The following is a 24,524-nucleotide window of genomic DNA, read 5'->3' on the forward strand; positions in this document are numbered from 1 at the left end:
TTCACATTTTTGTTTTGGGTGGGATTTCATTTATTTTTGTAAGGTTGTTTATTTTATTTTTTTCTTATGATGAAGTTAGTTAAAGAAATGTCTCATTTATACTATCTTTTAGATTTTTTAATATGCACTATGTTTCTTACAAAGAAATGAACTAGATTAACTATGACTAGATTTACCAACTGACTGACATGACATGTTATCATATATTATGTTCGTGGATCAAAGTTACACATTCGTTATTTTCGAAAGTGATTCACACTTGGCCGTTTTCAGATTTTTACTTTACTTTGACTAAATACAAACCTTTGTACCATTCGAAGATATATTATATAAATATAGATAAATTTAGTTCGTTTTAGTTCCTTAGGGGTATAAATTTACACCGGGTATAAAACACCTTCATTATTTTGAAACCGACTCACACTTGGCCATTTTCAGATTTTTCCCTTTACCTTGACATAAAGACCTACCTCCATGCCAAATTTCAAGTCAATACGACCATTGGAAGTGGTCTAGGTTTTTGATGAGTGAGTCAGTGAATAAGTGAATAAGTGAATCAGTGAATCAGTGTATAGTAAAAATAGCGATTTTCTGACGTCAATATCTCAAGACCTACAATAGGTATATTAATGAAATTTTGTATTTTAGATAAGTGAGGGGGTCTCAACAGATACTAGAAATTTGATATGCGTAAATAAAATAGATTTTGAGTTACAGGGGGGTCGAATTTGGCCCGAAATGGTTCGTGTAATATAACCCACGGCCGGTGTGTCGCCTTTTTTGCTCGAACTTGGCGGACACACTGCCGTGTGTCTAGATATGGAAAATAGTCGAAGCAAATACCTCATATGCGGCTTATTGCTTTTAAAAAGCTTGAGGCACGGCATGTGAAAACGAATAAAATTCTAATAGCAAAGAGAGCGAATAATAATATTAATTGAAATACTTGAGGCTGTAGTGAAACTCATTGGGGGGTTCACCCAAAAAAACGTATATGATTTTTGATCAAACTGACGATGATTACATAAATAGTTTTTATATGCGCCTAAGAAATTTTACAACTTGCGTAAACACATACATATATTATTTGTGTAAAAACAAATGCTTTAAAAATGTTGAAGGCGCTTTAATAAGTTTTGCAATTCCTAGATTGTAGGTATTTAAGTAGTTCCCTATAGACGGTTCGGAACAGCTGAGGAAAAGCCAATTTTTTGTACATAAACAATGAATGCTAATTAAAACGATCATAAAGATAGATAAATAAGTAATAAAAAATATATATATCACAGGCTTCATCTATACAAGAAGCTCAATTACAGGACATAAAAGAAGACATTTATAGTGGTACCAAGCTTTATAATAGAAGAACATTAAAACGGTTGCACAAGACGAAATTTATTGCAGCTACTCTGGATAGACTTTGAACTTAAGCCAAGGTTGCACGTGACTGTTTACATGTCTCAAGTTTATTATAGTCCACTGTGAAGTAACAATTAAGTGCCCAGATGATCTGGTTACTACAGTTGATGAACATGTGATACATATTATCTCTGCATCACCTTAGGTTGACTGGAGAGAATGCCTGTGGCATTAAGTCCGCCTGTCTAAAACGTTTTGCGTAAAGTTAAATAAATAACACCGTTCGATTAGCCAGTAGTTCTAGTAGACCAAGCAGTAAGGGTTTTTTTTATGGGAAATCATCAAATGACCCCACCCGCTGTGGCTGCAGTGTCAGACTCTTACTGACTAAAACCCACCATGTTCTTTTTAAGCCCTTTATGTACCAAGGCCGCGGTAGCTGTGTGCTGTGTCGAGCAATCCCGCAGCAGTGGATTTTAGTCTGTAAAAGTCAGACAGTCTTCTCAGTGTACCGACACTGAGAAGAAGACTTCCTAATTTTAAAAATGTCAAGTCGTGATAAGAAAAAATGGAGCCACAATTTTGACTTTCTCTATATACATATGTATATGTATGTCAGAAGATAGCAGACACAGATATATTCAATCAGGATTTGAGAGTGAAGTAGATAAAGTATCTACGCTTAGTCATCGCTAGATCAGAGGCTATGAAAAGTGTTTGTCTCAAATTACGTTATGGAATTTAATTGAAAAGGATAACACCGTCTATTCACATCTTGCCATGCACAACACAATAACGGTAAAGAAGGGTCTTACGAATAAACCTATTCACCCGATTACCCTCAATTATTTGATTAGCCAAAGTTCTATTTTGAACTACTGGCAGTCTTTACTTGTAGCCAGAAGCTAGTCAGTCTGAGAGAGGTTCTAATATTAATATTTTAAGTTCAAAATAGAACTTTGGCTAATTCCAACGTCTTGGTTCATCTGTGATTAACCCATAATTACTAGGCGACAATGATGATGAAAACTCATTTGTCTTAAACTGATAATGACACTGATTATTTCAAGATAATAATGCAATTACATTGTTACTAATTCTTTCAATTTTAACGTACAGAGTACCATCGGTATCAATCATCATCAGTGTAGCCTATTCCTATGTTGGGCTCGGCTTCCGATCTTACCAGATGCAGTTGAATTTTATATGGATGACTTTACCTATGGAACCCGATACCCATTAGTAAGACTGGTTGTCAGATTTTCTGGCTTCTGATCATTTCTTAAGATGTATAGATGATAGTAAGAACCCACAAATTAATTTTCCATATGAACCACGCAGGAATTTTAATGGTCTAAAACGGACTAACGGGTGTATGGCTGTTACTTGGTCATGAGTCCCTCTCACTCTACAGTTAATCTGATGAGCCTTTTCTCAATTATTTTGGGTTCGGCTTCCAGTCTAACCAAATGTTTTGCATGGATCGACTGCCTATCTTACCTCCGCGACCCAGTTACCCGTGCGATCCTGATTGACCTGGTATGACTGATTGTCCGTCTTACTTGCTACTGACTACCCTTAACGACTACCAAAGATGTTCAAATGCTGTCATTTGCTCTCAGAGGCCATCAGTTTATCATACCTTCAGAGTGTATAAAAAATATTTATTTGAAATCTACAGAACCCCCATACAGAAACCAAAATAACCTCAAACCTTCAAACAGTTTCCGTTAATATCGTAACACTACGTTTATGAAGAAACATGTAATAACAACAATCAACATAATGAGCACTTGTCGAGATAATATTACAGGCGCAGATAGCTAATATAAACAAGTGGCTAGGCCGATTGTATCTGACTACTGAGATTGTTTTTGTAAGACAAAATGTTGTGTGTTTCATCTGTTCTTTGTGAAGTGAAATAAGATAGGTTTTGTTCGACATTTGGATCTAAAAGATATTGGTAAGTTGTGATGTCAATGTATCAATTTCATAGTAGGAAAATTAATATTAAAATTGAAGTACTAAATCCAACCTCGTATTTAAATAAAATTAAAGTATTAAATTCAGTCTCTCTAAGTATACTTATTATGAACAAAGGAATACCATGATCATGTTTATTAATAGCCGTCTTTACTTCACTTGTTTTTACATACCTACAAATAGCAAAAACTAAAGACAAAGATATCTACTTATTTGATTGACGTCTTGAAAACTTCAAGTTCATTGCCCTATGACATGGGCTAACAGGGCAAAATACTCGTAATTCTTATTTGGACTATATTTTATTAATTAAATGGAAACTAAATTAAAATTACTATTTGATACAAGTTGAACAATATTTATTTTCTATCTAAGTGACACTGTTGGGATTTCTATTCTTAAAAAAAAAATGCGAATCTTCGTGTCAATTTGAACCGAAGTACTTAATTTTATAAAATTAGGTGACATTTTGCCTCCTTTTGCTTATTATGATTTCGATTGAAGTATTTTTGAAAAAAAATGTAGGTACCTACAGTCCAAAAACGTATCGTACAGCGTACTTTCAATAGATATAAATATTTTCTATCCAATGGTACACATTTAGGTAGGTACTTGAAGAACCCATCATGATGTCATACCGTTATCAGATAACACCGGGGATCTGATAAGAATGCTTCTTGTTTTAGTCTAGTCTAAGATCTTTATTGTAAAGTCTATTTTATCAGTGAAATTGAGATTGAATAATTTATTATACCCAGATATTTTCACAAAATATTCGGATTCTATAAAATATGTAGTGTAAAATTGTGAAGTGTTTGTGAAGAAAATTATTAACTTCAATTTTTCAGTGTGAATTGAATAGAAGAACCAGTTAAATAATTCCTAAGTTACAACCTGGTAATAGGTAGAAATAGGTTGGTTTTAGACAATAAAATTTTGACACTATTTTTCTCTGCTCATAGCAGGACCTTCTTTGATAATGTTCATCATCATTATTCTCCTGCCTTTATCGCAATTTTATTTGGGGTCGCCGCAGCATGTTTTCTCTTACCATTCTCTTCTATCTGCCGTCATCTCATCATCCTCCGAGCCTTTTTCCCAACTATGTTGGGGTCGGCTTCCAGTCTAATCTGCCGTCATCTCACAACTAACATTCTTCATCATACAACACTATCATATTTTTTGATGATGTCCAAAAAAAAAACAAATGTGTAAGTTCCGCCAGTCCTAAAAAAAAGTCAGTCTAAAGAAGCTAATCCTCTTTTGGAGTAGGTTCAATCTGTGTAGCCTTTTCCAACTATGTCGGGGTCAGCTTCTAGTCTAACCAGATTTAGTTGAGTGCTGTGGTACTTTTTATAATTAGACTGGTGTAATTATCGACTATTAGTACCTATAGCCGCCGTTTTACCTATGTCCCGATTAAAGTGTTTCTTATTTCAGTCTATTATAATATTAAACCGGCCAAGTGCGAGTCGGACTCGTGCACGAAGGGTTCCGTAAATTACAGTTAAATCAACCTATCTCAAAAACTATAAGAGATACTTTGATCAAACCAAAAATCGTTGAAAGAGTTAATTAGCATGCATCACCTCTATTTTTTTTAGAATTTTATACCCCGTAGTTATAAAAATAGAGGGGGGGGACATACTTTTTACGACTTTGAGAGCTGATATCTCAAAAACCGTTCACTTTAAGAAAAATGTTTTTTAGAAAACTTTATATCATTTTAAAAGACCTTTCCATTGATACCCCACACGGGTATGTACATCGAAAAAAAAAATTTCATCCCTCAGTTACATGTATGGGGGGCCCCACCCCCAATTCTTTTTTTTACTATTTAGTGTCATATTTTTGTAGCGGTTCATACAACACATATTCCCATCAAATTTCATCACTGTAGCACTTATAGTTTCCGAGTAAATCGGCTGTGACAGACGGACAGACGGACAGACGGACATGACGAAACTATAAGGGTTCCGTTTTTGCCATTTTGGCTACAGAACCCTAATAAAGAGGGAAGATTTGATTATTTGTTTGACGAGAATAAGCTCCAAACTACTTGACAGATTTGAAAAATATGTATCACAATCTGCACATTGCACATTAAAAAAAAAAAAACAAAAAGTTGGACTGATTTATATGTTTTTTTTTGGATCTGGCGAATCCACTAGCTAGAAATAGTAGACCCATAGATACCTAGAAATAAGTTATCCCAAAGATGACCTTCAATTATAACTTGTTACATATAATAATAGTTTCAGCTGTATATGGATATAAACTTGACATCACATAACACGTACTTATTACTACTTACGTCAATAATAATACCTTAGTCAAGTATTTAGAAATCTAAGGTTGTTTACAAACAAGTCATTTTGGTTACCTGTATTATTTTATTTTAGTACCTCTTGACGTCAATTCGTATAATTTTAGCAAAATATTTTTTTAAATGTCTTTGATGTGACATTGTTTTGGTAATTTAATTTAAAAGAGCCGAAATAAAACAAAAATTGACAGGGTATCTTTCATAAAAAAAAAACAAAGTACTTATATTATAAAGCTGAAAAGTTTGTTTGTTTGTTTGTTTGTATGTTTGAACGCGCTAATCTCAGGAACTACTGGTCCGATTTGAAAATTTCTTTCAGATAGCCCATTTATCAAGGAAGGCTATAGGCTTACTTTTATCCCGGTACGGGAAGTAGTTCCCACGGGATGCGGGTGAAACCGCTGGCAGAAACTAGTGACAAATATGTGACAAAACCTGGTGAGAACAAATAAAGTAATATAGTTTGAATATAAGTAAATAAAGTATATAGAATTTAATCATTTGCAAACAGCCAAGGAAGCCAATTAGATCTCTACTCAGTATATTATGAATGTACTTATGAATTGTTATCCAAAGAATTTATCATGAAGGTAATTAATCTTTAAAAAAATATATGTTATTATGTCCCACTAAAGTTAGCAACTTCGGTTTATTTGCACACACAAAGTGGGCAACGGTGAGCAACTTTTGTGTCGCCGAAAATAAAACTGTTACAATAGATGTTGAAATGCAAACTCTCTCCAAATCTCCAAAATGAGTATAGCATAAAAATATAACATCACTCTAATTTTAAACCATCACCAAATCTATAAAAATAGACATAAAATTATTTCTGAATATACAATGTGATACACAAAATATTCTTTGTTGTTCGCGAATCGTCCAGCTAGCAGTGTTGCGTATCATTAATCAGTCTGCGCTGGAGTACCTGTGTAGTGTATACCGTCTAACAATGAACGTGTTTTAAGGCGACATCTACATGGGTGCAAAAATGCCATTATATAAATGGTTATTATTTTTGAGTTTGTTGAAACTGCTTTCTCAAAATAAAGTCGTATTTACACATTTTAGTTAGCATATAATAAACATTTTACTGCCGTAATTTTTGCTACTTCAGACGACATTAAGTTGCATCAAATCAGTTTCAAAGTCTCTCAGTTTGTAGCAAACCTTATGTTTTACCTTATAATCATTGTGGTACATGGTTAAACGTTGTATAATGTAGTCTCAAATGAAGCGGTCATAAGACAGAACGTTGGTTAAGGTTAGTGAATTCATTATTTAGTTTTCTCGCTGTGTTAAAAGATTCAGATAAAAAACAAAAATAATAAATAAAAAACATTTTTATAATTGAATTCAATTGCAGACAAAAAAACATCATTTTTATTATTTGTGTATTTTGAATGACATGAGTTACTTATTTAAATTCTTAATCTGTAAGCCTCCAGTGAACTCCATTTTGTTACCTATAGAAAAAAGGAAATAATTTACACCGCATTCCTTTAAACCTACAATACTTACCTGCTTATTCCATGGTTTACCTAAAATGTGTTCTAATAGAAAATTTACTTTGAATAGTCACTCATTTTTTACGGCAATTAATTAATCTTATAACCGGCTTATATCCAGCAATAGTCATCATTCCTCTAATATAATGCTAATTTTCATTGCAGAACCAGTATTTCACAAAACTGAAGGCGAAATTGAAAAGATTACCACCAATACCACCATTTCTTCAAACATGGATGATATAATAGAACCAGAAAGCCAACTAGTCAGGTACGGCCCACAAGTAGTGGCCGATATACGAAAAGAAAATAATCTAGATAATATACAAAATAGAGAGCAAGCTATAGCTATTATAGATAAATGGTTGCAGACACAGGAGCATTTAATTAAGAAAGATTATAGTGAGTATTTTAACAGTTTTATCATTATTTCTATATCAGCAGCTGAGCTGTTTGGTCTTGGAGACCCAGGGCTTACTGTAACTTATGCAGATCGGTGTTCGATTTGATTCCTGTATCGGGCAGAAATCTGGGGCCCGATTCTCCTAAGTTTACTTAAGCGACATACGATTCACGTTTGACTGAGATCCAATCACAACTCGATTACGATTGAGTCGGGAAATACTTTTCTGTCATACAATAATGAATCATTTTGTCTGCAAATGATTTACGATTGCAATATTATTGTAGAGCAAACTACCGAATAGACCAAAATCACCAAAACAGCAGACCAATCGCAAACCAATCGAATGTCGTTGGAATACGATTGGTTAGTAGCAGAATGCCCAATATGGTTAAAACTGCTATTGCGATCATATGATCAATTTCTATTCGATTTTGACATTATTAACTTAGCAGAATCGGGCACCTGGTGGTTCAAAACTGTCATAAAGTATTCACGTGCCTTTAAAGGTACATAAAGCTGGGTATTGTACATAAGTCTGCGACTGTTAAACAGTAGCAGTCATAGATAAAATTCCATACAAGCGACTTTCAGGCGGATTTGACAAAAATATGACACTAGCTTGTTGGGTGATTAAACTTGCAATTTGCTTTAGTTTTATTGTATTGATTGACCTGTTGTTGGAAGTAATTAAAATGGGGGGGTTGAGGAATACCTTCATGACAATCTAATACGCAAATCTCTTCAGGTTGGCATATAGGAGTGCATGAAAAGAATAAAGCCATATTATTTCTTTGACCATGCGTGATTCTAAAACATAATTATATGGCTATTTCATTCTCTGAGATGTCATTTACGATGTTAGGGGTCAGCTAATTGTTATACTTTGACTTTTTCCTCAAAACTTGCCTTCAGCGTGTTCTTTTTAAACGTTTATGTAGTTTATGCTTAAGATAATTAGTATGTGGTTAAGATAATTATCAAGTAGTTATTTCATTACCTATAGGTTTTTCCACGTTTCATACTGTTTCTAGTATATGGTTTACTAGCCATTTTCGCGCGGTTTCATCCGCGCCCTGTGGGTACTGCCCGTGTAGGGATAAAATGTAGCCTATCTTACTCGTGAAGAGTATAGCTGCTCAACAGTGAAAACATTTTTCAAATCGATTCACGACTTTCGAAACCTTAAAAACAAAAAAAATATATATATTTACTAAATCATTGTTGAAGTTCAGATAACCATAATTTAACTCAACTATTAGTCCAGATTTCATTCAAGTTTCATGGAATTCTGCTCATCTATTTACTAAAAAAAGATTGACAGACAGGCAGACTACAATCTAGCTAGATATGGATTATAAAATTGATGTCTACAGAACCCTAAGTTGTGTCTAACATTACAAACAGTTTTTTGTACAAAACTACAATTTACGTGTCACAACGTGTTATTACTTAGTTTACGTAAAAAAAAACTTGTTTTTCAAGGCTTGCAAAAGTATTATGAAGTTAGTTACCTACATAATTAAATATGCCTGTACTTCATGTTGTTACCAAGTGTCTTAAGTAAAAAAAAAAAACAATTATATTATCTTATTATATTACGATCTCTTGTCATTATTATGTGGACACGTTAGAACACAGAGCCTTTCTCTTTTCTGCTTGAAATTATACAATCTAAGTACCTACTAGCATACTGCCTTGCGTCCTGCGCTCTGGGTTTCGATTCTGTTAATTGTCAATGAAGCTTTTCAAAATTATGGTATGTCTTTTTCCGTGCATTATATTTCTATCACTAACTAAGGGCCCAATACCCAGTCTATATGTTGTTTTACTTACTAGAGTTTGAAAATTGATATTACTTACCCTATCGTCTATAAGTGTGATGGAAAACATTGCGATGAATCCTAAGCCCGTATGACGTATTCGACGTTACGCGTGCCTATAGGGCGCAGGCTTGGTCCAAAATTTCCAAACTATATTGAGCAACCGCGATGATAAACGCTTATTTCTTCTGTTTTCGATCGCAGACATATGTCCTGTAATCAACATCCTCCGAGCCATTTCCCAACAATGTTTGGGTTGGCTTCCAGTCTAACCGGATTCAGCTGAGTACCAGTGCTTTACAAGAAGCGACTGCCTATCTGACCTCCTTAAGCCAGTTACCCGGGCAACGCGATACCCCTTGGTTAAACTGGTCCTGTAATAAAACACTAAATAGGATTTTTATATTTCCAGATAAAACCTACATAGAAAGATGTATAGTAACAAGCAAAGGTTCTCTAGAACGGGCGAAGAAACAAATAGACAAAATGTGCACGTTTAGAACATTGATGCCGAAGTATTTTGATACCACCAATCTCATGGAGAGCGAGATAGCCAGAATGTTGGATAGAGGGTAAGTCTACTGCCTATTTGTAACCTTTACATACATAACAAAACTAATATTATAAAGTTTAAGAGTTCTTTGGAAACAGTCTTGAATAATAAAATCGCCAGTCAACGAAAACCAATTTTTACCGATTAGTTTTGATTTGACAAGGATCCAGAACGCCTTGTTACCTAGTTCTAGTCACGCCTACCGTATGTTACCTGACCTACAAGATACCTATATCTTCCTTATGGCTTCTCCCGTCATCTTTCTTTTCTCGGTTATGTAGATAAACATAGTTGCGCGTAAGCAGTGCTGGAGGCAATGTGCGGTGTGGTATTTTGCTAAAAATTTTGTGTAGGCGCCTTCAAAGCTGTAAACTTTGGTAGATTCGACTCTTTCTAGTATTATAATCCACAATAGCAAATCCCGATTTTTTTTCTGTCTACGTTTCTGGGCTCTGAGAGATACGGAAAATACGTTTGACAATATTTTTATATACCTACTTGATCAGTGCTTTTGTACATCACTACATGTTCTTGATTGCTTTACAACATTCTCCTCTGTTTTCTTTTCCAGTTACTTTGCTCTCGTACCAACACTAACAGAAGAATACCACAGAGTAGTCATCGTGAAAGTTAGAGCGGACTCTGATATAAGCCAAACAGACTACAATTTACTGTTTAAATTCTTTGTGATTGTAAGATTTTTTTTGAAACATATTAATACTTTTCTTTTAATCTACTACTTGGGTTGGTAATCGTGGTGGCCTAGTGGTAAAAGCACCAGTCTCTCAGAACTGGTGCGAGTTCAATTCCAGTTAATGCAAGTACCAATGTAACTTTTTAAAGTTATATGTATGTGCTTTTTTGGACATCTTGGACACAATGATTGAGTAAAGATGAAGGAAAATATCATGAGGATACCTAGACTTTAGGATATGAAAAATCACAACAAAAAGGCACTGAAAAATTACATGTGGTTGTGGTCACATAGATTTGTATACCTATAGGATTTGTATTCGAAAACTCGATAATGATATATCATTAGTCTCATTAAACTGTTTCAGACAGCAGAATACCTGAAATCAAATGACTACTGCAGAGGATTTACTTTAATTGGAGATATATTCGACACCAGTGCAGCCGATGTTTTATCGAAGCTCAATTTGGTTGATTTGCAGCAGTTTATACCTATTATAACGGTAAGTTAGATGGGGAAAATCAATACAAAATTCAATGTTCTTGTCTAGGTTTTACTGTCTTCCTTAGTTTGGAACGTTCAAATACTTTCTCAATTGTTTTTAAACATTGACCGTCTTACCACAAAAACTTTTAAACGTCAGTTTATGCCTTGTCTAAAAAAATGTCAAATTATGACGTTGACATATGGTTCATTTTGCAGCCAAAATTTTATTAGACAAGTGTAAAACAGGGTTTAAAGTTTTTGTAGTAAGGCCCTGAAACTTTTAGGCTTAATAAGCAAACAATTCACTACTTTAATTTAGCCTTAAAAAATAAGGGCACCGCCATTGATATACAAGGCACCGCATGTCATTATTTATTTATAAGAAACGCTGTAATAATTTTGTCCAAATACTTTTCTCTTCTCTTCAAAAAGTGTCCATCCATGTCTCAAGACCTGTCTATTCTGTCTGCAAAAAATAACATAACTTCATATTTTTTTCTACTTTTACAGGAAGGCTACGGTACAAAAATAAAAGGCATAATATTCCTAACCGGTTCCAAGTTTATTGATGGCTTCGTGAGGATTGTGAAGCCGTTCTTCTCAGAGAAGATAGCTAGCAGGATCCATGTGGCTTCTACCATAGAAGGATTGAAGGAGTTCCTGCCAGTGGATATTCTGCCTGAAGAGTATGGGGGGAAGGAACAGTCGATCAAGATTTTGCATGGTGAGTTTGGTGTGATTTTAAAGTATTAAGTTTGAGTTCTATTTTAAGAGCACCCTGCAGTATTATTGACAGAGCCAAAATAAACAGTTGGTTGACAGATTTATTTAGAACATTCAAAATTTTTAGTTTAGATTTTTGGCCGTGTACCATTCTTCACCACACTGACTTATGAGTTCAATCAAACAAAAGGTTTGCAGTGCACGGGGTCTCTCTTGCTATTGCTAAAAACTCAAAGTAAATAGTCTATAGTGATGTCCAGGTTCAATAGAAAAGACTAACAAGTAGCATGCCTTGATGCAGCCAAGATGAAATAATATCAATCATAATTTGTATCAGGAGACAATTATCATAATGCAAACAATTCTGGTGTTAACTTTCTCATTGCTACCTAATTCTGACCCATAATACTTATGACATACAGTTCATTTTCCATCTTTTCAATCACCTTTCAATAAATTGATATCTTATCTGCTTCCAGCAAATCTAGTCAAGTGCTTATCATCAGAAGCTCACCAGGAACTCCTGAAGGAGATGCATCAAGCCCGCACAGACGAGTCGAAGCGACAGCGCGACAAATTCAACGACCAATACATGGGGATGCCGGGGACCTTTAGGACATTATCTTTAGATTAAATTGTATATAAATATGAGCCGTTTTTTTATTTTTAAATAAGGTGATTATCATTTGACATGGTAAATTACCATTTTCCTAGCCTTTCTCTACCTTAGAGCGGCAGAGAGATTCAATAGGAAAGAGTAAGTTATAAGAATATTGTGTGTCAAAAATCATCAAATGACCCCTCCCGCTGTGGGTTAGCAGCGGTGAGGGAGTGTCAGACTCTTTCTGACTAAAAACCGTCGTGTTCCGTCATAGGCCTTTTATGTACCAGGGCCGCGGTATCTCTTTCGCCAACACCCGCAGCATATTGTGGTCGGCTTCCAGTCTATCTGGATACAGCTGAAAACCAGTGCTTTGAGGAGTGACTGCCTATTGCTGGTCTGACAGTATTCATGTGAAAAGATTTTGCTGATTTCCAGGAAGCCAATGTAATATATGAGTTCCTAAATCACTTCAATAGCATAACAAAAATTCTAATCTAAATACCAAAAAATTACCAGTAATTCTGAAGATACCCAACATATTAAAATTATGGCGTCAAACTTGCACGTAAAATATAAAAAAAAAATAACTCGAAGACATGTGCAACAGCCTTTTCCCAAATATGGCTGGTTTCAAGTCTAAGTGGATTCAGCTGTTTACCAATACTTTATAAGAAGCAACTGCCTATCTGACCTCCTCAACCCTGTTACCCATGTAACCCAATACCCCTTGGTAAGACTGGTAGCAAGACTTTCTGGCTTCTACCCATGACGACTGCCAAATAACACTCGGGACCTATAGGATATCGTGATTTACGAAACACGCAAAGGATACTATAAATCAACAATAATTGTGTGATAATAAATCTTGGCAGATATGTTCGTGGTTGAGTCATAGATACACGTGTCGATTGGTAGCCAGGCTCCTTCCCCCGACTTCCTCTGTATTCCTCCGTGTTTTGGAAGGCATAAAGAGCGTTTTAGAAGCTTGTAGCTAAGTCAAAGCTGCGCAGATCGATCTATCATCAGGATTAGTTCGTGGTTGTGTATGTTTGTGGATTTTACTCAAGAAGAGTGTACAATAGTGAATTTATTAAAAAGGCTCGGAGGAATGAAATAATTTTTAAAATTGTTTAAGTAGTTTCGGAGTCTGATACAAACAAACAAAAATGTTTCTTGTTTATTGTATTACTATAGCTCACATATAGTTGGGAAATAGATAGGCTAGATGATGCGCGATAATAAAAGTTTTAATTAATATTATAATTATGCACGCTTTTGTAATAGTTATTAAAAACTTTTATTGCTCAATAAATCTTATCCAAACCATTATATATATAAAGATTATCAGAGGCGATAATCGATAATAAACAATGAATTATCAATCATTTTAAACCGTTACCTCAGATAAATATTATTTGTATCAAGTCTTGTAAAGAGGTTTTTTTAGAGTTACATGTGTAAGCTATTTTGGAGGATAATCTATACTAATATAATAAAGACTTGACACTCGTTTGTTTGTTTGTATCCGAAAATCTCGGAAACTACTGAAACTATTTGAAAAATTCTTCCACTGCTGGAAAGCCACACTATTCTCTAGTAATACAGGGTATATTTTATCCCGGTGTAGCAGTAGTTCCCAAGGGATGCGGATGAAGTTAATTGTTCAGTAAGAAAACCTAAACTAAACCAACTTATTTCTTACACCTGTATGCTCCTTTAGGAGTACTTAAGATATTCGATTTGCAAAATATTGATGCATATTTATTAATTGCAATAATAATTTTTGATGCAATCCATAAACCGTACATAATTAAAAAGTAAGAAAAAATAATAGATTTTTCATTAATATTTAATTGGAGCCCAGTCGTTACGAATTGCAATCAACAAATACTAGTGTAGCTAATTAAAAAAATCTCTAAAATAACTTTTAAGACGAAAGGCAACAGTATTCATATAAAATGTTGTTTATATATATTTTTTGTATCTGATTCTACGAGAGATCATGCACAAAGTATTTACACTGACTATATTTGAGGAAGTCAGATGGGCAGTCGCTCCTTGTAAAGCCCTGGTACTCAGCTGCATTAGGTTAGACTGGAAGCCGACCCCAACATATTTGGGAAAACACTAAGCAGATGATGGTGATGACTTAGAAATATTTTTATAAATAGATTTTAATTAAATAAAAGACATTTTTAAACCAAAGATTTCGCTCAAAATAGGTACAAACTCCTCAATTTATCATTATATAATTCTGCATTATCGATGTAAATGTTTTTAATTTTTATCAGTTATTCTATTGTGAATAAATAATTTTCAAATACAATCGACGTTATAAGCGAGTGCATAAATTATTTTCTCTCTATGTACGTAATATTAGGTAAGTATTTATATAAACGCGACGCCTATTTGCTTGAAATTCACTCTTAGTGCAAACTCCTGCGCATCGGTATCAAATTATTATCGAATAAAAAAAAATCTCATTTAACAATAAAATAATTGAAAATTAATATATAAAATTAAAAATAGAGTTATAAAATAAAAATAAAAGTAAAAAAAATATAAGAAATTGGAAATTTTTCTGAAAAAAAAAATGGAGTCAATTAAACCGTGCCCAATTTTCGAATTCAATGACAACCAATTGTTGAACGTTCGGAAATGTTTCGGTTATGACGATATCAATAGGTTGAAACAAGATATAGATCAGTTGGAAGATTGGATTAAAAAGCAGCCGCACTTCAGGGTCAAAGAATTTGGTGAGTAAATTGAAAAAAATCTAGCTTTTTAGGGTTCCGTAGCCAAAATGGCAAAAACGGAACCCTTATAGTTTCGTCATGTCCGTCTGTCCGTCTGTCCGTCTGTCCGTCTGTCACAGCCGATTTACTCGGAAACTATAAGTACTACAGTGATGAAATTTGATGGGAATATGTGTTGTATGAACCGCTACAAAAATATGACACTAAATAGTAAAAAAAAGAATTGGGGGTGGGGCCCCCCATACATGTAACTGAGGGATGAAATTTTTTTTTTCGATGTACATACCCGTGTGGGGTATCAATGGAAAGGTCTTTTAAAATGATATAAAGTTTTCTAAAAAACATTTTTCTTAAAGTGAACGGTTTTTGAGATATCAGCTCTCAAAGTCGTAAAAAGTATGTCCCCCCCCCTCTATTTTTATAACTACGGGGTATAAAATTCTAAAAAAAATAGAGGTGATGCATGCTAATTAACTCTTTCAACGATTTTTGGTTTGATCAAAGTATCTCTTATAGTTTTTGAGATAGGTTGATTTAACTGTAATTTACGGAACCCTTCGTGCACGAGTCCGACTCGCACTTGGCCGGTTTTTTTTAGCTCATATCGTCATCTGCCTAGCCTATTGACAACTAACTGGGTGCAGCTGAGTATCAGTGTTTTATGAGGAGCGACTGCCTATCTGACCTCCTCAACCCAGTTACCCGGCAACCCAATACTCCTAGGTAAGACCGGTTGTCAGAATTACTGGTTTCTTGTCTCATATGAGTTAGGATGAATTACAGAAAATCATTTAGCTTAGTCTAAACTAGTTCTTCTTCTAATATTTAAAACGCGAAAGTTTGTATGCATGAATGGATGAAAAAATACTGGATGGATTTCGATAAAACTTGTCGATAAAGAAGCTTATATTGTATCTTTAACAATTAAGGAGTACTTTTTATCCGGATGTGGGGAAGTTTTTCTCCGCATATTTTCGTAACGTGTGTGAAATCCCTGGTGAAAGATAGTTTATAAAAAAAATAAATTGTTCAAATTCAAGAAAGTGAGAAACTATTATTTATTCTGAATAGAACCTTTTCGACTGCAACTATCTTCAGAGGCTTATCAATCTTTTCTCCATTCATTTTAACGATACATACTTACACAAAGATTTCATAAAAAATGATGACAAATGTTCTCGACGCTAATAAACGTATACCTACGCGTTTTATTACCATTAATAATAAAGAATCAACGTCTTATATAATAGAATGATTAATTGTATTATATTATTTATTTATTAAATGGCTGTGTCTCGGAGTCACCCGTGTATCAGAGAACTTACTGACTTAGCATTCGTTGATATAGCTTCTTTGATGCACGAAGTCTCGTGTTCGATACCCGGGTTGGACCGATATCGGTTTATGGGTTTGCTCAAAGCCCGGAAGTTGGTGATTGATAAACCTGTTCATCGCAGAGACAAGATGATCACCCATCCACGGACCGACCGCACCATGCGTCGCTTAACCTTATCCGTGCGGCTTCGACTTAGGTACGAGCTCTTCATCATATATCTTCTTTAACATAGGAACAGCCGGTAACAAAATATTCGCAGATCCAGGCTAATTTGATATTTTTTGCAGATCGAGACTTTTTGGAGCGCTACCTCATCTACAATAAAGGGTCTATCGAAAGGGCTAAGAAGCGCTTTGACAAACTTTGTACCTTCACCGGTATGATGCCTGAGTTTCTTCAGAATTACGACATTAGGAATGAATTTGTGCCTCATAATAATGTTTGGTAAGACAAACTTCAGAATACGTATCATCATCTTCCTTCCCGTCCATTTGAGTCCTTTCGATCCAAAGTACATATGAGAAGTTTGGAGGCTCCACAAAAGAAAATCATGCCGTACATTCATTGCGATGATTTAGACCAAAGGTAAAAGGAGAAGGGTTTAGACCAAGGAGGGATACCTAAAAGACCATGGATGGGTCAATTTAAAGACGATAAGTCTGGAAATAAAGACCTAAAGTTGGGATGAAGGCGATTGAAATTGTCACCAATAGACGGCTTTCCTTGACAAAATAAATGATGATGATGGTTATTTTATATTTTCAGCATGACATGCGTTCTACCGAAGCCAACTCCTGACAATTATCGCGTAGTGGTGAGCGTTCTGACAGGAGTACATGACAACAAGTTTGAACTTATTTCATACTACCGGTATCTTATTGTGGTGAGTTCCAATATATGTATAATATACTTATAAATATATAGGTCCAAGGCCGATTTTGGCCACGGCGGCTGTTCTCATATAAGGAGATCGGCTAACTGCGCAGGACATATTTAAGTGCACAAACGTTTGCGCAGACACAGGTGCACTTACTATTCCTTCATTCTCATTGCCCGATGAGACGGCAATCTTACATAACGTAGGTAACATAATGTGGCTAGCCTTTTCCCAACTATGTTGGGGTCGTGTACCAGTCTACCAGATTCAGTTGTGTTAATGTTTTACAAGGAACGACTGTCTGTCTGACCTCTTCAAACCAGTTACCCGAGCAACCCAATAAAATTCTGACTACCCGTAACGACTGCCAAGGATGTTCAATGACACCCGGGACGATTAGACTTACTTACTTAAGTAATGCTTATATTTTCCAGTTTGGCCACTACATGCTACAACATGACTATTGCAACGGTTACGAGATAATTGGTGACACCCGGAATATCCAAATGGGAACTGTCAAGACTATGAACCCTATCATTGTTCACAAAGCTCTTAATCTTGTCATTGTAAGTATTCTTACTGACTGCCTAGTGCATATACCTCCCCTAGTGCAGATTTATCATGTATTGAAACTTGGCTGCAAAACAGCACTTATTGAACGGCAAAAATTACAAAAGACTGCCAAAATGTACACCCTTTACCACTTTCTATGTGTTTTTGCTGAGAAGAAGTGGCGCTAAAAACTACCCAGCAACACAAATCTGTCTATAGATTAGTGATTAGAAGAACCTTTCAACAATGTTTACTTTTATATTGCATTATGTTTATTGCAGTACGCAATTTGCAATATGCATATGACTCATTTAGTGTTCCTTTAAATAAACTTGTCCCTAATTGTTTGCAGGAAGCTTTAGGCCAGCGAATGAAGAAGATACATTTTTTAAGTGGGTCCAAATTCTTCGATACGCTTATCACAATTATCAAGCAAGGTCTTAGTCAAAAACTATCTCAAAGATTGATCATACATGATAGTGTTGAGTCTTTGTATGAACATATACAAAGAGAGCATTTGCCGAAGGATCTTGGGGGAGATGAGAAGAGCGTGAAGGAATTGACTGGTAAGGAATGGTTTTTATGCTATTCTTGAGACATATTTGTACGTGTATGTTGTCTTTGTATGAGCCTGTAATTTAAAGTTACAACATTCTTTCATCATCATCTCCTGAGCCTTTTCCGTTGTTTGTTGGGGTTGGCTTCCAGTCTAACCAAATGCGGCTGAGTACCAGTGTTTTACAAGGAACGACTGTTTATCTGACCTCCTCAACGCCGTTACCGGCAAGGGGTATTGGGTTTTCCGAGTAAGACTGACAGACTTACCAGCTTCTGACTACCCTTAAAGTTACAACATTCTCTCACTTCTAGAAAATTTGATGGAGTTAAGAATTTTTACACTTTTCCATATACCTAATGTAATTCTTATTACAGAAATGGACTTCAAAGAAATAAGCTCGGATGAGCACATTGAAAGAGTGAAATACATGGAACAGGCTTCGACTGATGAATCTCTTCGGAATTCAGCTACTTTCAATGAAGAGTATTCAGGCATGCCTGGATCTTTCAAAACTTTGTGTGTGGATTAGAAAAAAAAAAACGGGCGACTTGAGAACCTCCACCTTTTTTGAAGTCGGTTAAAAATTGGTCGTTTTGTGTTGTTTTGGTTTTAGGGGTTTTGGAAGCAGTTGTTTAATTTATTTGTTTGGATAATAATGGTGTTATTATAAAAAAGTTCTAAAGACTTTTGATACGTATTTTAGAAAATGTTGTATTCAATTCTTTCTTAAAAATGTCAAAGGTCTTTTGAACTTGTTTAGTGGCTATTTATTGATTAAATAAAAAAAGTAGAGGAATGTACAAAGTATTTTTTTATTGCTTTTTACCTCATCTGCTTACCATCTTCCCGACTATATGTAGGTATGTATATTGGAGTCGGCTTTCAGTCTAACTGAATGCAGCTGAGTACCAGTGTTTTATATTGAGAGTCTATGTGACCCCCTCGAACAAGTCATAATCAAACGCCTTAATAAAAATACTTATTTTTCTTAATAAACGTATTGCAACTTATTAATTTATCAGCCTATTTATAGTCTTGCTATTGGGCTAAGGCCTTCTTTCACCCAGGAAACCATCGAGTGTTAATCCAGGTCTAGATTTCCTCAAGATATTTTCCTTTACCTTTAATTAGGCATTGGTGTTCAAGATAATACATAGAAACTATAAAAAGTACTTATAAAAGATTTATTTTTATAGACTTGACAGACTTATACTAAGCAGTAAGCATAACAACTTTTTGCATCTTATTGCTTATAGTTTATGATCAGGCGTTTAGACAGGCAGTAGCAATTTGTAATTGGTTGTGTCGTAAGTTCAAGGTCTGCGCCGTCCAAAATGTTTATAGATGAGTCATGATCAGTCTTCTTTACTATCCCACTACAGGGCACATGCCTCTTCTCAAACAAAGAAAGAATGAGAGTCAATCATCGCACTTGCATAAGTAGGATTGGCGATGTCAGACTTTTAAAGTCCGGGTTTTCACATTGATATATGTTTTTTTACTCAAGTACAACTTTACCGAAAATATATATATTTTCTTGAAACAACTGAGTTGCACCATTAGACTGTAACAATAACCGAATCATTTTCACTTGCCGATTTGACGAGGGGGTGGCAAGTATACGTCTGATTATGGTTTGATTATCGTTATAATTATGTAGTTAAAGGTGCAACTGGGTCTTAATATAATTTCTTATGCAACTTCCTATGGTTTCCCAAAAAGGAGGAGGTTCTCAATTCGGCCGATATGTTTTTTTTTTCTATGTATGTACATCGATTACGCCGAGGTTTATAGACCGATTTACGTGATTCTTTTTTTGTTCGACGCGGAATAGCTGCCAGTTGGTCCCGTAGTCATCAGGTAAGAATTTGATGATGGAAACTCTGAGAAATCGAGGGAAACTTTAGAAAGTTGTAGGCATACATAGGGTTAAACCTTGACACTCATATGTATGTCTAATAGCACTATTCAACAGTGAAGGTTTGGAGCTGACCTGATGATGGAGACCAAGAAAGGTCGAGGGAACTCGACAGCTGAATCTGTAAACTACCTCGTGTTTGGGCTTATATTATTCGTATTGACGAGACCTTTGCAACAGTGAAGGTTTGGAGCTGACCTGATGATGGAGACCAAGAAAGGTCGAGGGAACTCGACAGCTGAATCTGTAAACTACCTCGTGTTTGGGCTTATATTATTTGTACTGACGAGACCTTTGCAACAGTGAAGGTTTGGAGCTGACCTGATGATGGAGACCAGAGAAGGTCGAGAGTGTTCGATAACTGAAAATGAAAACTACCTCGTGTTTGGGCTTATGTTATTCTTATTAACGAGAAGTTGCAAGTTATGTGGATAGTGACTTAATCGTATCACTAAAAAGCTGAAAATAAAAAACTTTTTTTACAAAAAAATATAACCGACTTCCAAGAACTAAGACTAATTTTACAATATATAATTTTACAAAAACTAAAACTAATTTTAGGTGCATCGGCCTAGAAGTCGGTGGCAAAATTAACTTAGGGACATCCATTAGACACCGACTTATAGGCCGATGCACCTAAAATTAGTTTTAGTTTTTGGAAGTCGGTTATATTTTTTTTAACACTGAAGTTAGTAGGTACCTACCTAAAACTACCTATTATTTAATTAAATCAATGACATTTACTTAAGTCTTGATTTATTTTGTTGAGAGTTGTTTAACGTTTATTTAAAACTAATGCGTTTTTTCAATATAGGTAGGTTATGTTTATTTTGGAATAGATTTGTTATTTTCGGTAGTAGGTAGGATATTCTAGAAATAATACTATGTTACATAATACTAATGACGCAAACTATAATTGCCAAATATTTAAAAGAAATTCTTAAGAAATATCTTAAAATAATTTAGTAGGAAATACCTACTTCCTTACTTACACGTAGTCCTTACAAAAATAACTCTATCTGACTGTTTCGCTGTCATTCCAATCTCATCTCCCGAACCTTTTCCAAACTATGTTGGGGTCGGCTTCCAGTCTAACTGGATGCAGCTGAATAATAATGTTTTACAAGGAGCGGCTGCCTATCTGACCTCCTCAACCCAGTTACCTTGGCAACCCATATTGGGTTGCAAGGGTAACTGCCCTTGGTTAGACTGGTGTCAGACTTACTAGCTTCTGACTACCCGTGACGACTGCCAAGCGTATTCATTGACAGCCAGGAGCTGCAAAAAAGAAGACAGGTTAGTGGTCAGGTTACCTACATAAAATTAAGATAACTTGTATTTTTAGCTTTTATCACGATTTGCACTTCATACAGTGAATTTTTGTTTTTGCCTGAAAATTAACGACACATGAATAGATATAAATCTTAAAGTTTGTAAGCGTTTAAATATGTAGGTACAAATCATCCATCTTCACATAATATTATTTTTATTTCAAGTTTAAATTGTACTGGAATTAACTAAAACAAAATAAGTTCTAATAGTAGAGAATAGAAGTATTTTTTTTATCTATACGACTTTTTTTACAGTGAATCGGTAACAAACAAAAAAAAACATTTTCGCACTTACAATATAAGTTACACTGATAAATTGCAGCGGCTGGTCCCAGGATCTCCCTCTGGTCGAGTCGGATTGCCGCCCCTTCGGGCTATGAGAGTGAAGGAATAGTGAGTGCACCTGTGTCTGTGCAAATGCTTGTGCACTATAAAATGTCTTGCGCAGTTGGCTGATCTCCTTACAGCAGTCGTCGTGGTTGACAATCTGTCTGGATGCCATTTTTGCTATGAGTCGTCATCTTCCGAGCCTTTTTCCCAACCATGTTGGGGTCGGCTTCCAGTCTAACCGGATGTAGCAGAGTACCAGTGCTTTACAAGAAGCGACTGCCTATCTGACTTCCTCAACCCAGTTCCCCAGGCAACCCGATACCCCTTGGTTAGACTGGTGTCAGACTTACTGGCTTGTGACTACCCGTAACGACTGCCAGAGATATTCAATGACAGCCGGGACCTACTATGAGTAAGCATAAATGAAGCAGAGTTTGCCGCTAATTAAGAAAGATATGATATTTTTGTAAGTCATACTTATGTACTTATATTTTTTGCAACTAGTGCGTCAAAGGAAATTGTAATTAGCCTAAGCAAAGTTCAAGTTTAGGCTTATTATCAACAAAACGGTCATACTTTAAACTCTATACGGTAAGTATAATTAGTTTGACAAACAATCTATTATGTTACAAAAATAACAAATCGTTTTGGTTATAATTAGTGCTTATTTCCTTTACTTGTTTCTCGAATAGGTTTAGAATCATCATCAGTTGTACAGGTTTTTTGTAAAATATACTTAGGCATATGGTATTTTTTTTTCAGCAATTCTATTGAAGAACCCAAAAATTGCCAAGTCTCCTAAGAAAGTTACGCGCCCAAAGGCAGATCTTTGGTGAACGACGAACGTTACAGGACCGCATTATAGAACCCAATCACTACCAATCATTGATAGATCTGTCAGATTGCATCACATAGATGTTTTTGAGACATGTTCTCATATACCTATATTTTGATATATTTATAAGTTATGCTAAGTTTCATCAGAATCAGTGCTGCTGGGAATACTAACAAACATCCATTCGTCCACACATAGGTACATTCTTACCAGGTATTTATAATATTATATATATATTTATAATATCAGAAACCTTCGACTCACAGTTAGCCAGTTATGTTAGAAACTTTTCAATTTAATATAGAACTCAGTTGTATATTTCATATTTACATTTTGTCCATCTCGTATCATTTAAATAAAACAAAAGAAGTTGCTAACACTAAAAATAAAAACCAGTCGAAAGAAAATAATTATTAACCTTTCCTGGGCCGTAAATTTGCTTAAAACTACTTAATTTTTTACATAAAAAAATATCCCATATCAACAGTTTACTGACTTACAAAAACGTTGAGGAAAAACGTAGTATTTTTTGTAAACTTTTAGTCTTGTTAAATTTCGAATTACCATAATTTTGAGATTTAAAGTCCCTTTCATTTAATCTAAACTAAATTATAAAGAAGTATTTTTTGTATGTTTTTACACTAAAGGCTCCTAAACTATTGCAAAAATTTGAAAAGGTAACCAAATTCCTATCGAGAAGTTACTATACACTATTCCCGAATTCAACCAAAACTACTTCCCACACCTGGGATTCTATCTTACAGCCAAGTTTCATCGAAACCTGCAAAGTCATTTGCACGTTATGAAAAAACAAACGTATGGACAAACTTACTTAATAAAAAATAGACCATCATAGGCCAGCTTTTTAACTGACCCGTGTCATAAAATCTTGGATACCAATGGCTGATAAAAAGTCGAAGGAAAACATCTTGAGGAAACCTGGACTATATAGTCTGAAATCACCAACCCGCATTGATCGAGCGTGGTGATTAATGCTCAATCCTTCTCCTTGTGAGAGGAGGCCTGTGCCCAGCAGTGGGACGATAAAAAGGCTGTAACAGAAAACAGTTATAAAATCAAGTTCTAGATTAAGGTCAAATATACTCGTGTTTTGGTCCTAATTTATAGTTATTTTAATCTTGAGTCATTGACCTTAATACTATCAATATTATTAATAACATTTATTTCGTAACAGTTGACGAGAGTTATAAAAAATCCGGAATGATGCTAGTTTACCTTAAAAAGCTATATATTGTAGAATTTTGCATAAACATCATTTGCTCTTAATATCGCGTGACAGTCAAAGCCGTGCGGATCGATCAATCATAAAGTTAAGCAACGCTTGGCGTGATCGGTTTGTGGATGGGTGACCATCTTGTCATAACGAGATCTTCTATGTTTCGGAAGGCAAGTTAAACTGTAGGTCCCGGCTGTCATTTGAACATCCTTGGCAGTCGTTACGGGTAGTCAAAAGCCAGAAAATCTGACAACTAGTCTTACCAAGGGTTATTGGGTTGCCCGGGTAACTGGGTTTAGGAGTTCAGATAGGAGCTTTAGGAGGTCAGATA

General features: G+C 35.1%; 2 protein-coding genes across 2 annotated transcripts; both read left to right on the forward strand.

Moving 5' to 3' along the window:
- Positions 1-5,987: 5,987 nt before the first annotated feature.
- Positions 5,988-12,506, forward strand: LOC110381069 (alpha-tocopherol transfer protein-like). Its single transcript, XM_064040314.1, has 7 exons — positions 5,988-6,106; positions 7,342-7,578; positions 9,815-9,974; positions 10,527-10,647; positions 11,017-11,151; positions 11,646-11,859; positions 12,338-12,506. Exons 1-7 carry the CDS (start codon positions 6,055-6,057, stop codon positions 12,490-12,492), a joined length of 1,074 nt encoding a protein of 357 aa, XP_063896384.1. The 5' UTR covers positions 5,988-6,054; the 3' UTR covers positions 12,493-12,506.
- A 2,508-nt stretch (positions 12,507-15,014) lies between these two features.
- On the forward strand, positions 15,015-19,223 carry LOC110381070 (retinaldehyde-binding protein 1). Its single transcript, XM_021341263.3, has 6 exons — positions 15,015-15,218; positions 16,842-16,998; positions 17,320-17,437; positions 17,866-17,997; positions 18,336-18,549; positions 18,917-19,223. The coding sequence occupies exons 1-6, from the start codon at positions 15,056-15,058 to the stop codon at positions 19,069-19,071; spliced, it is 939 nt and encodes a 312-aa protein (XP_021196938.3). The 5' UTR covers positions 15,015-15,055; the 3' UTR covers positions 19,072-19,223.
- Positions 19,224-24,524: the final 5,301 nt, after the last annotated feature.

This window comes from Helicoverpa armigera, chromosome 22 (genome assembly GCF_030705265.1).
Source record: "Helicoverpa armigera isolate CAAS_96S chromosome 22, ASM3070526v1, whole genome shotgun sequence".
Classification (NCBI taxonomy): Eukaryota; Metazoa; Arthropoda; class Insecta; order Lepidoptera; family Noctuidae; genus Helicoverpa; species Helicoverpa armigera.

What these genes read in the sequence shown, in the direction of transcription:
- LOC110381069 (XM_064040314.1), top strand. Translation starts at nt 6,055, where the DNA reads ATGCGGGTGAAACCGCTGGCAGAAACTAGTGACAAATATGTGACAAAA. An exon ending in GCCAGAATGTTGGATAGAGG is followed by an intron (nt 9,975 to 10,526) that starts GTAAGTCTACTG and finishes TTTCTTTTCCAG; the next exon opens with TTACTTTGCTCTCGTACCAA. An exon ending in TGTTTAAATTCTTTGTGATT is followed by an intron (nt 10,648 to 11,016) that starts GTAAGATTTTTT and finishes AAACTGTTTCAG; the next exon opens with ACAGCAGAATACCTGAAATC.
- LOC110381070 (XM_021341263.3), top strand. Translation starts at nt 15,056, where the DNA reads ATGGAGTCAATTAAACCGTGCCCAATTTTCGAATTCAATGACAACCAA. An exon ending in CTTCAGGGTCAAAGAATTTG is followed by an intron (nt 15,219 to 16,841) that starts GTGAGTAAATTG and finishes TATTTTTTGCAG; the next exon opens with ATCGAGACTTTTTGGAGCGC. An exon ending in GTGCCTCATAATAATGTTTG is followed by an intron (nt 16,999 to 17,319) that starts GTAAGACAAACT and finishes TTATATTTTCAG; the next exon opens with CATGACATGCGTTCTACCGA.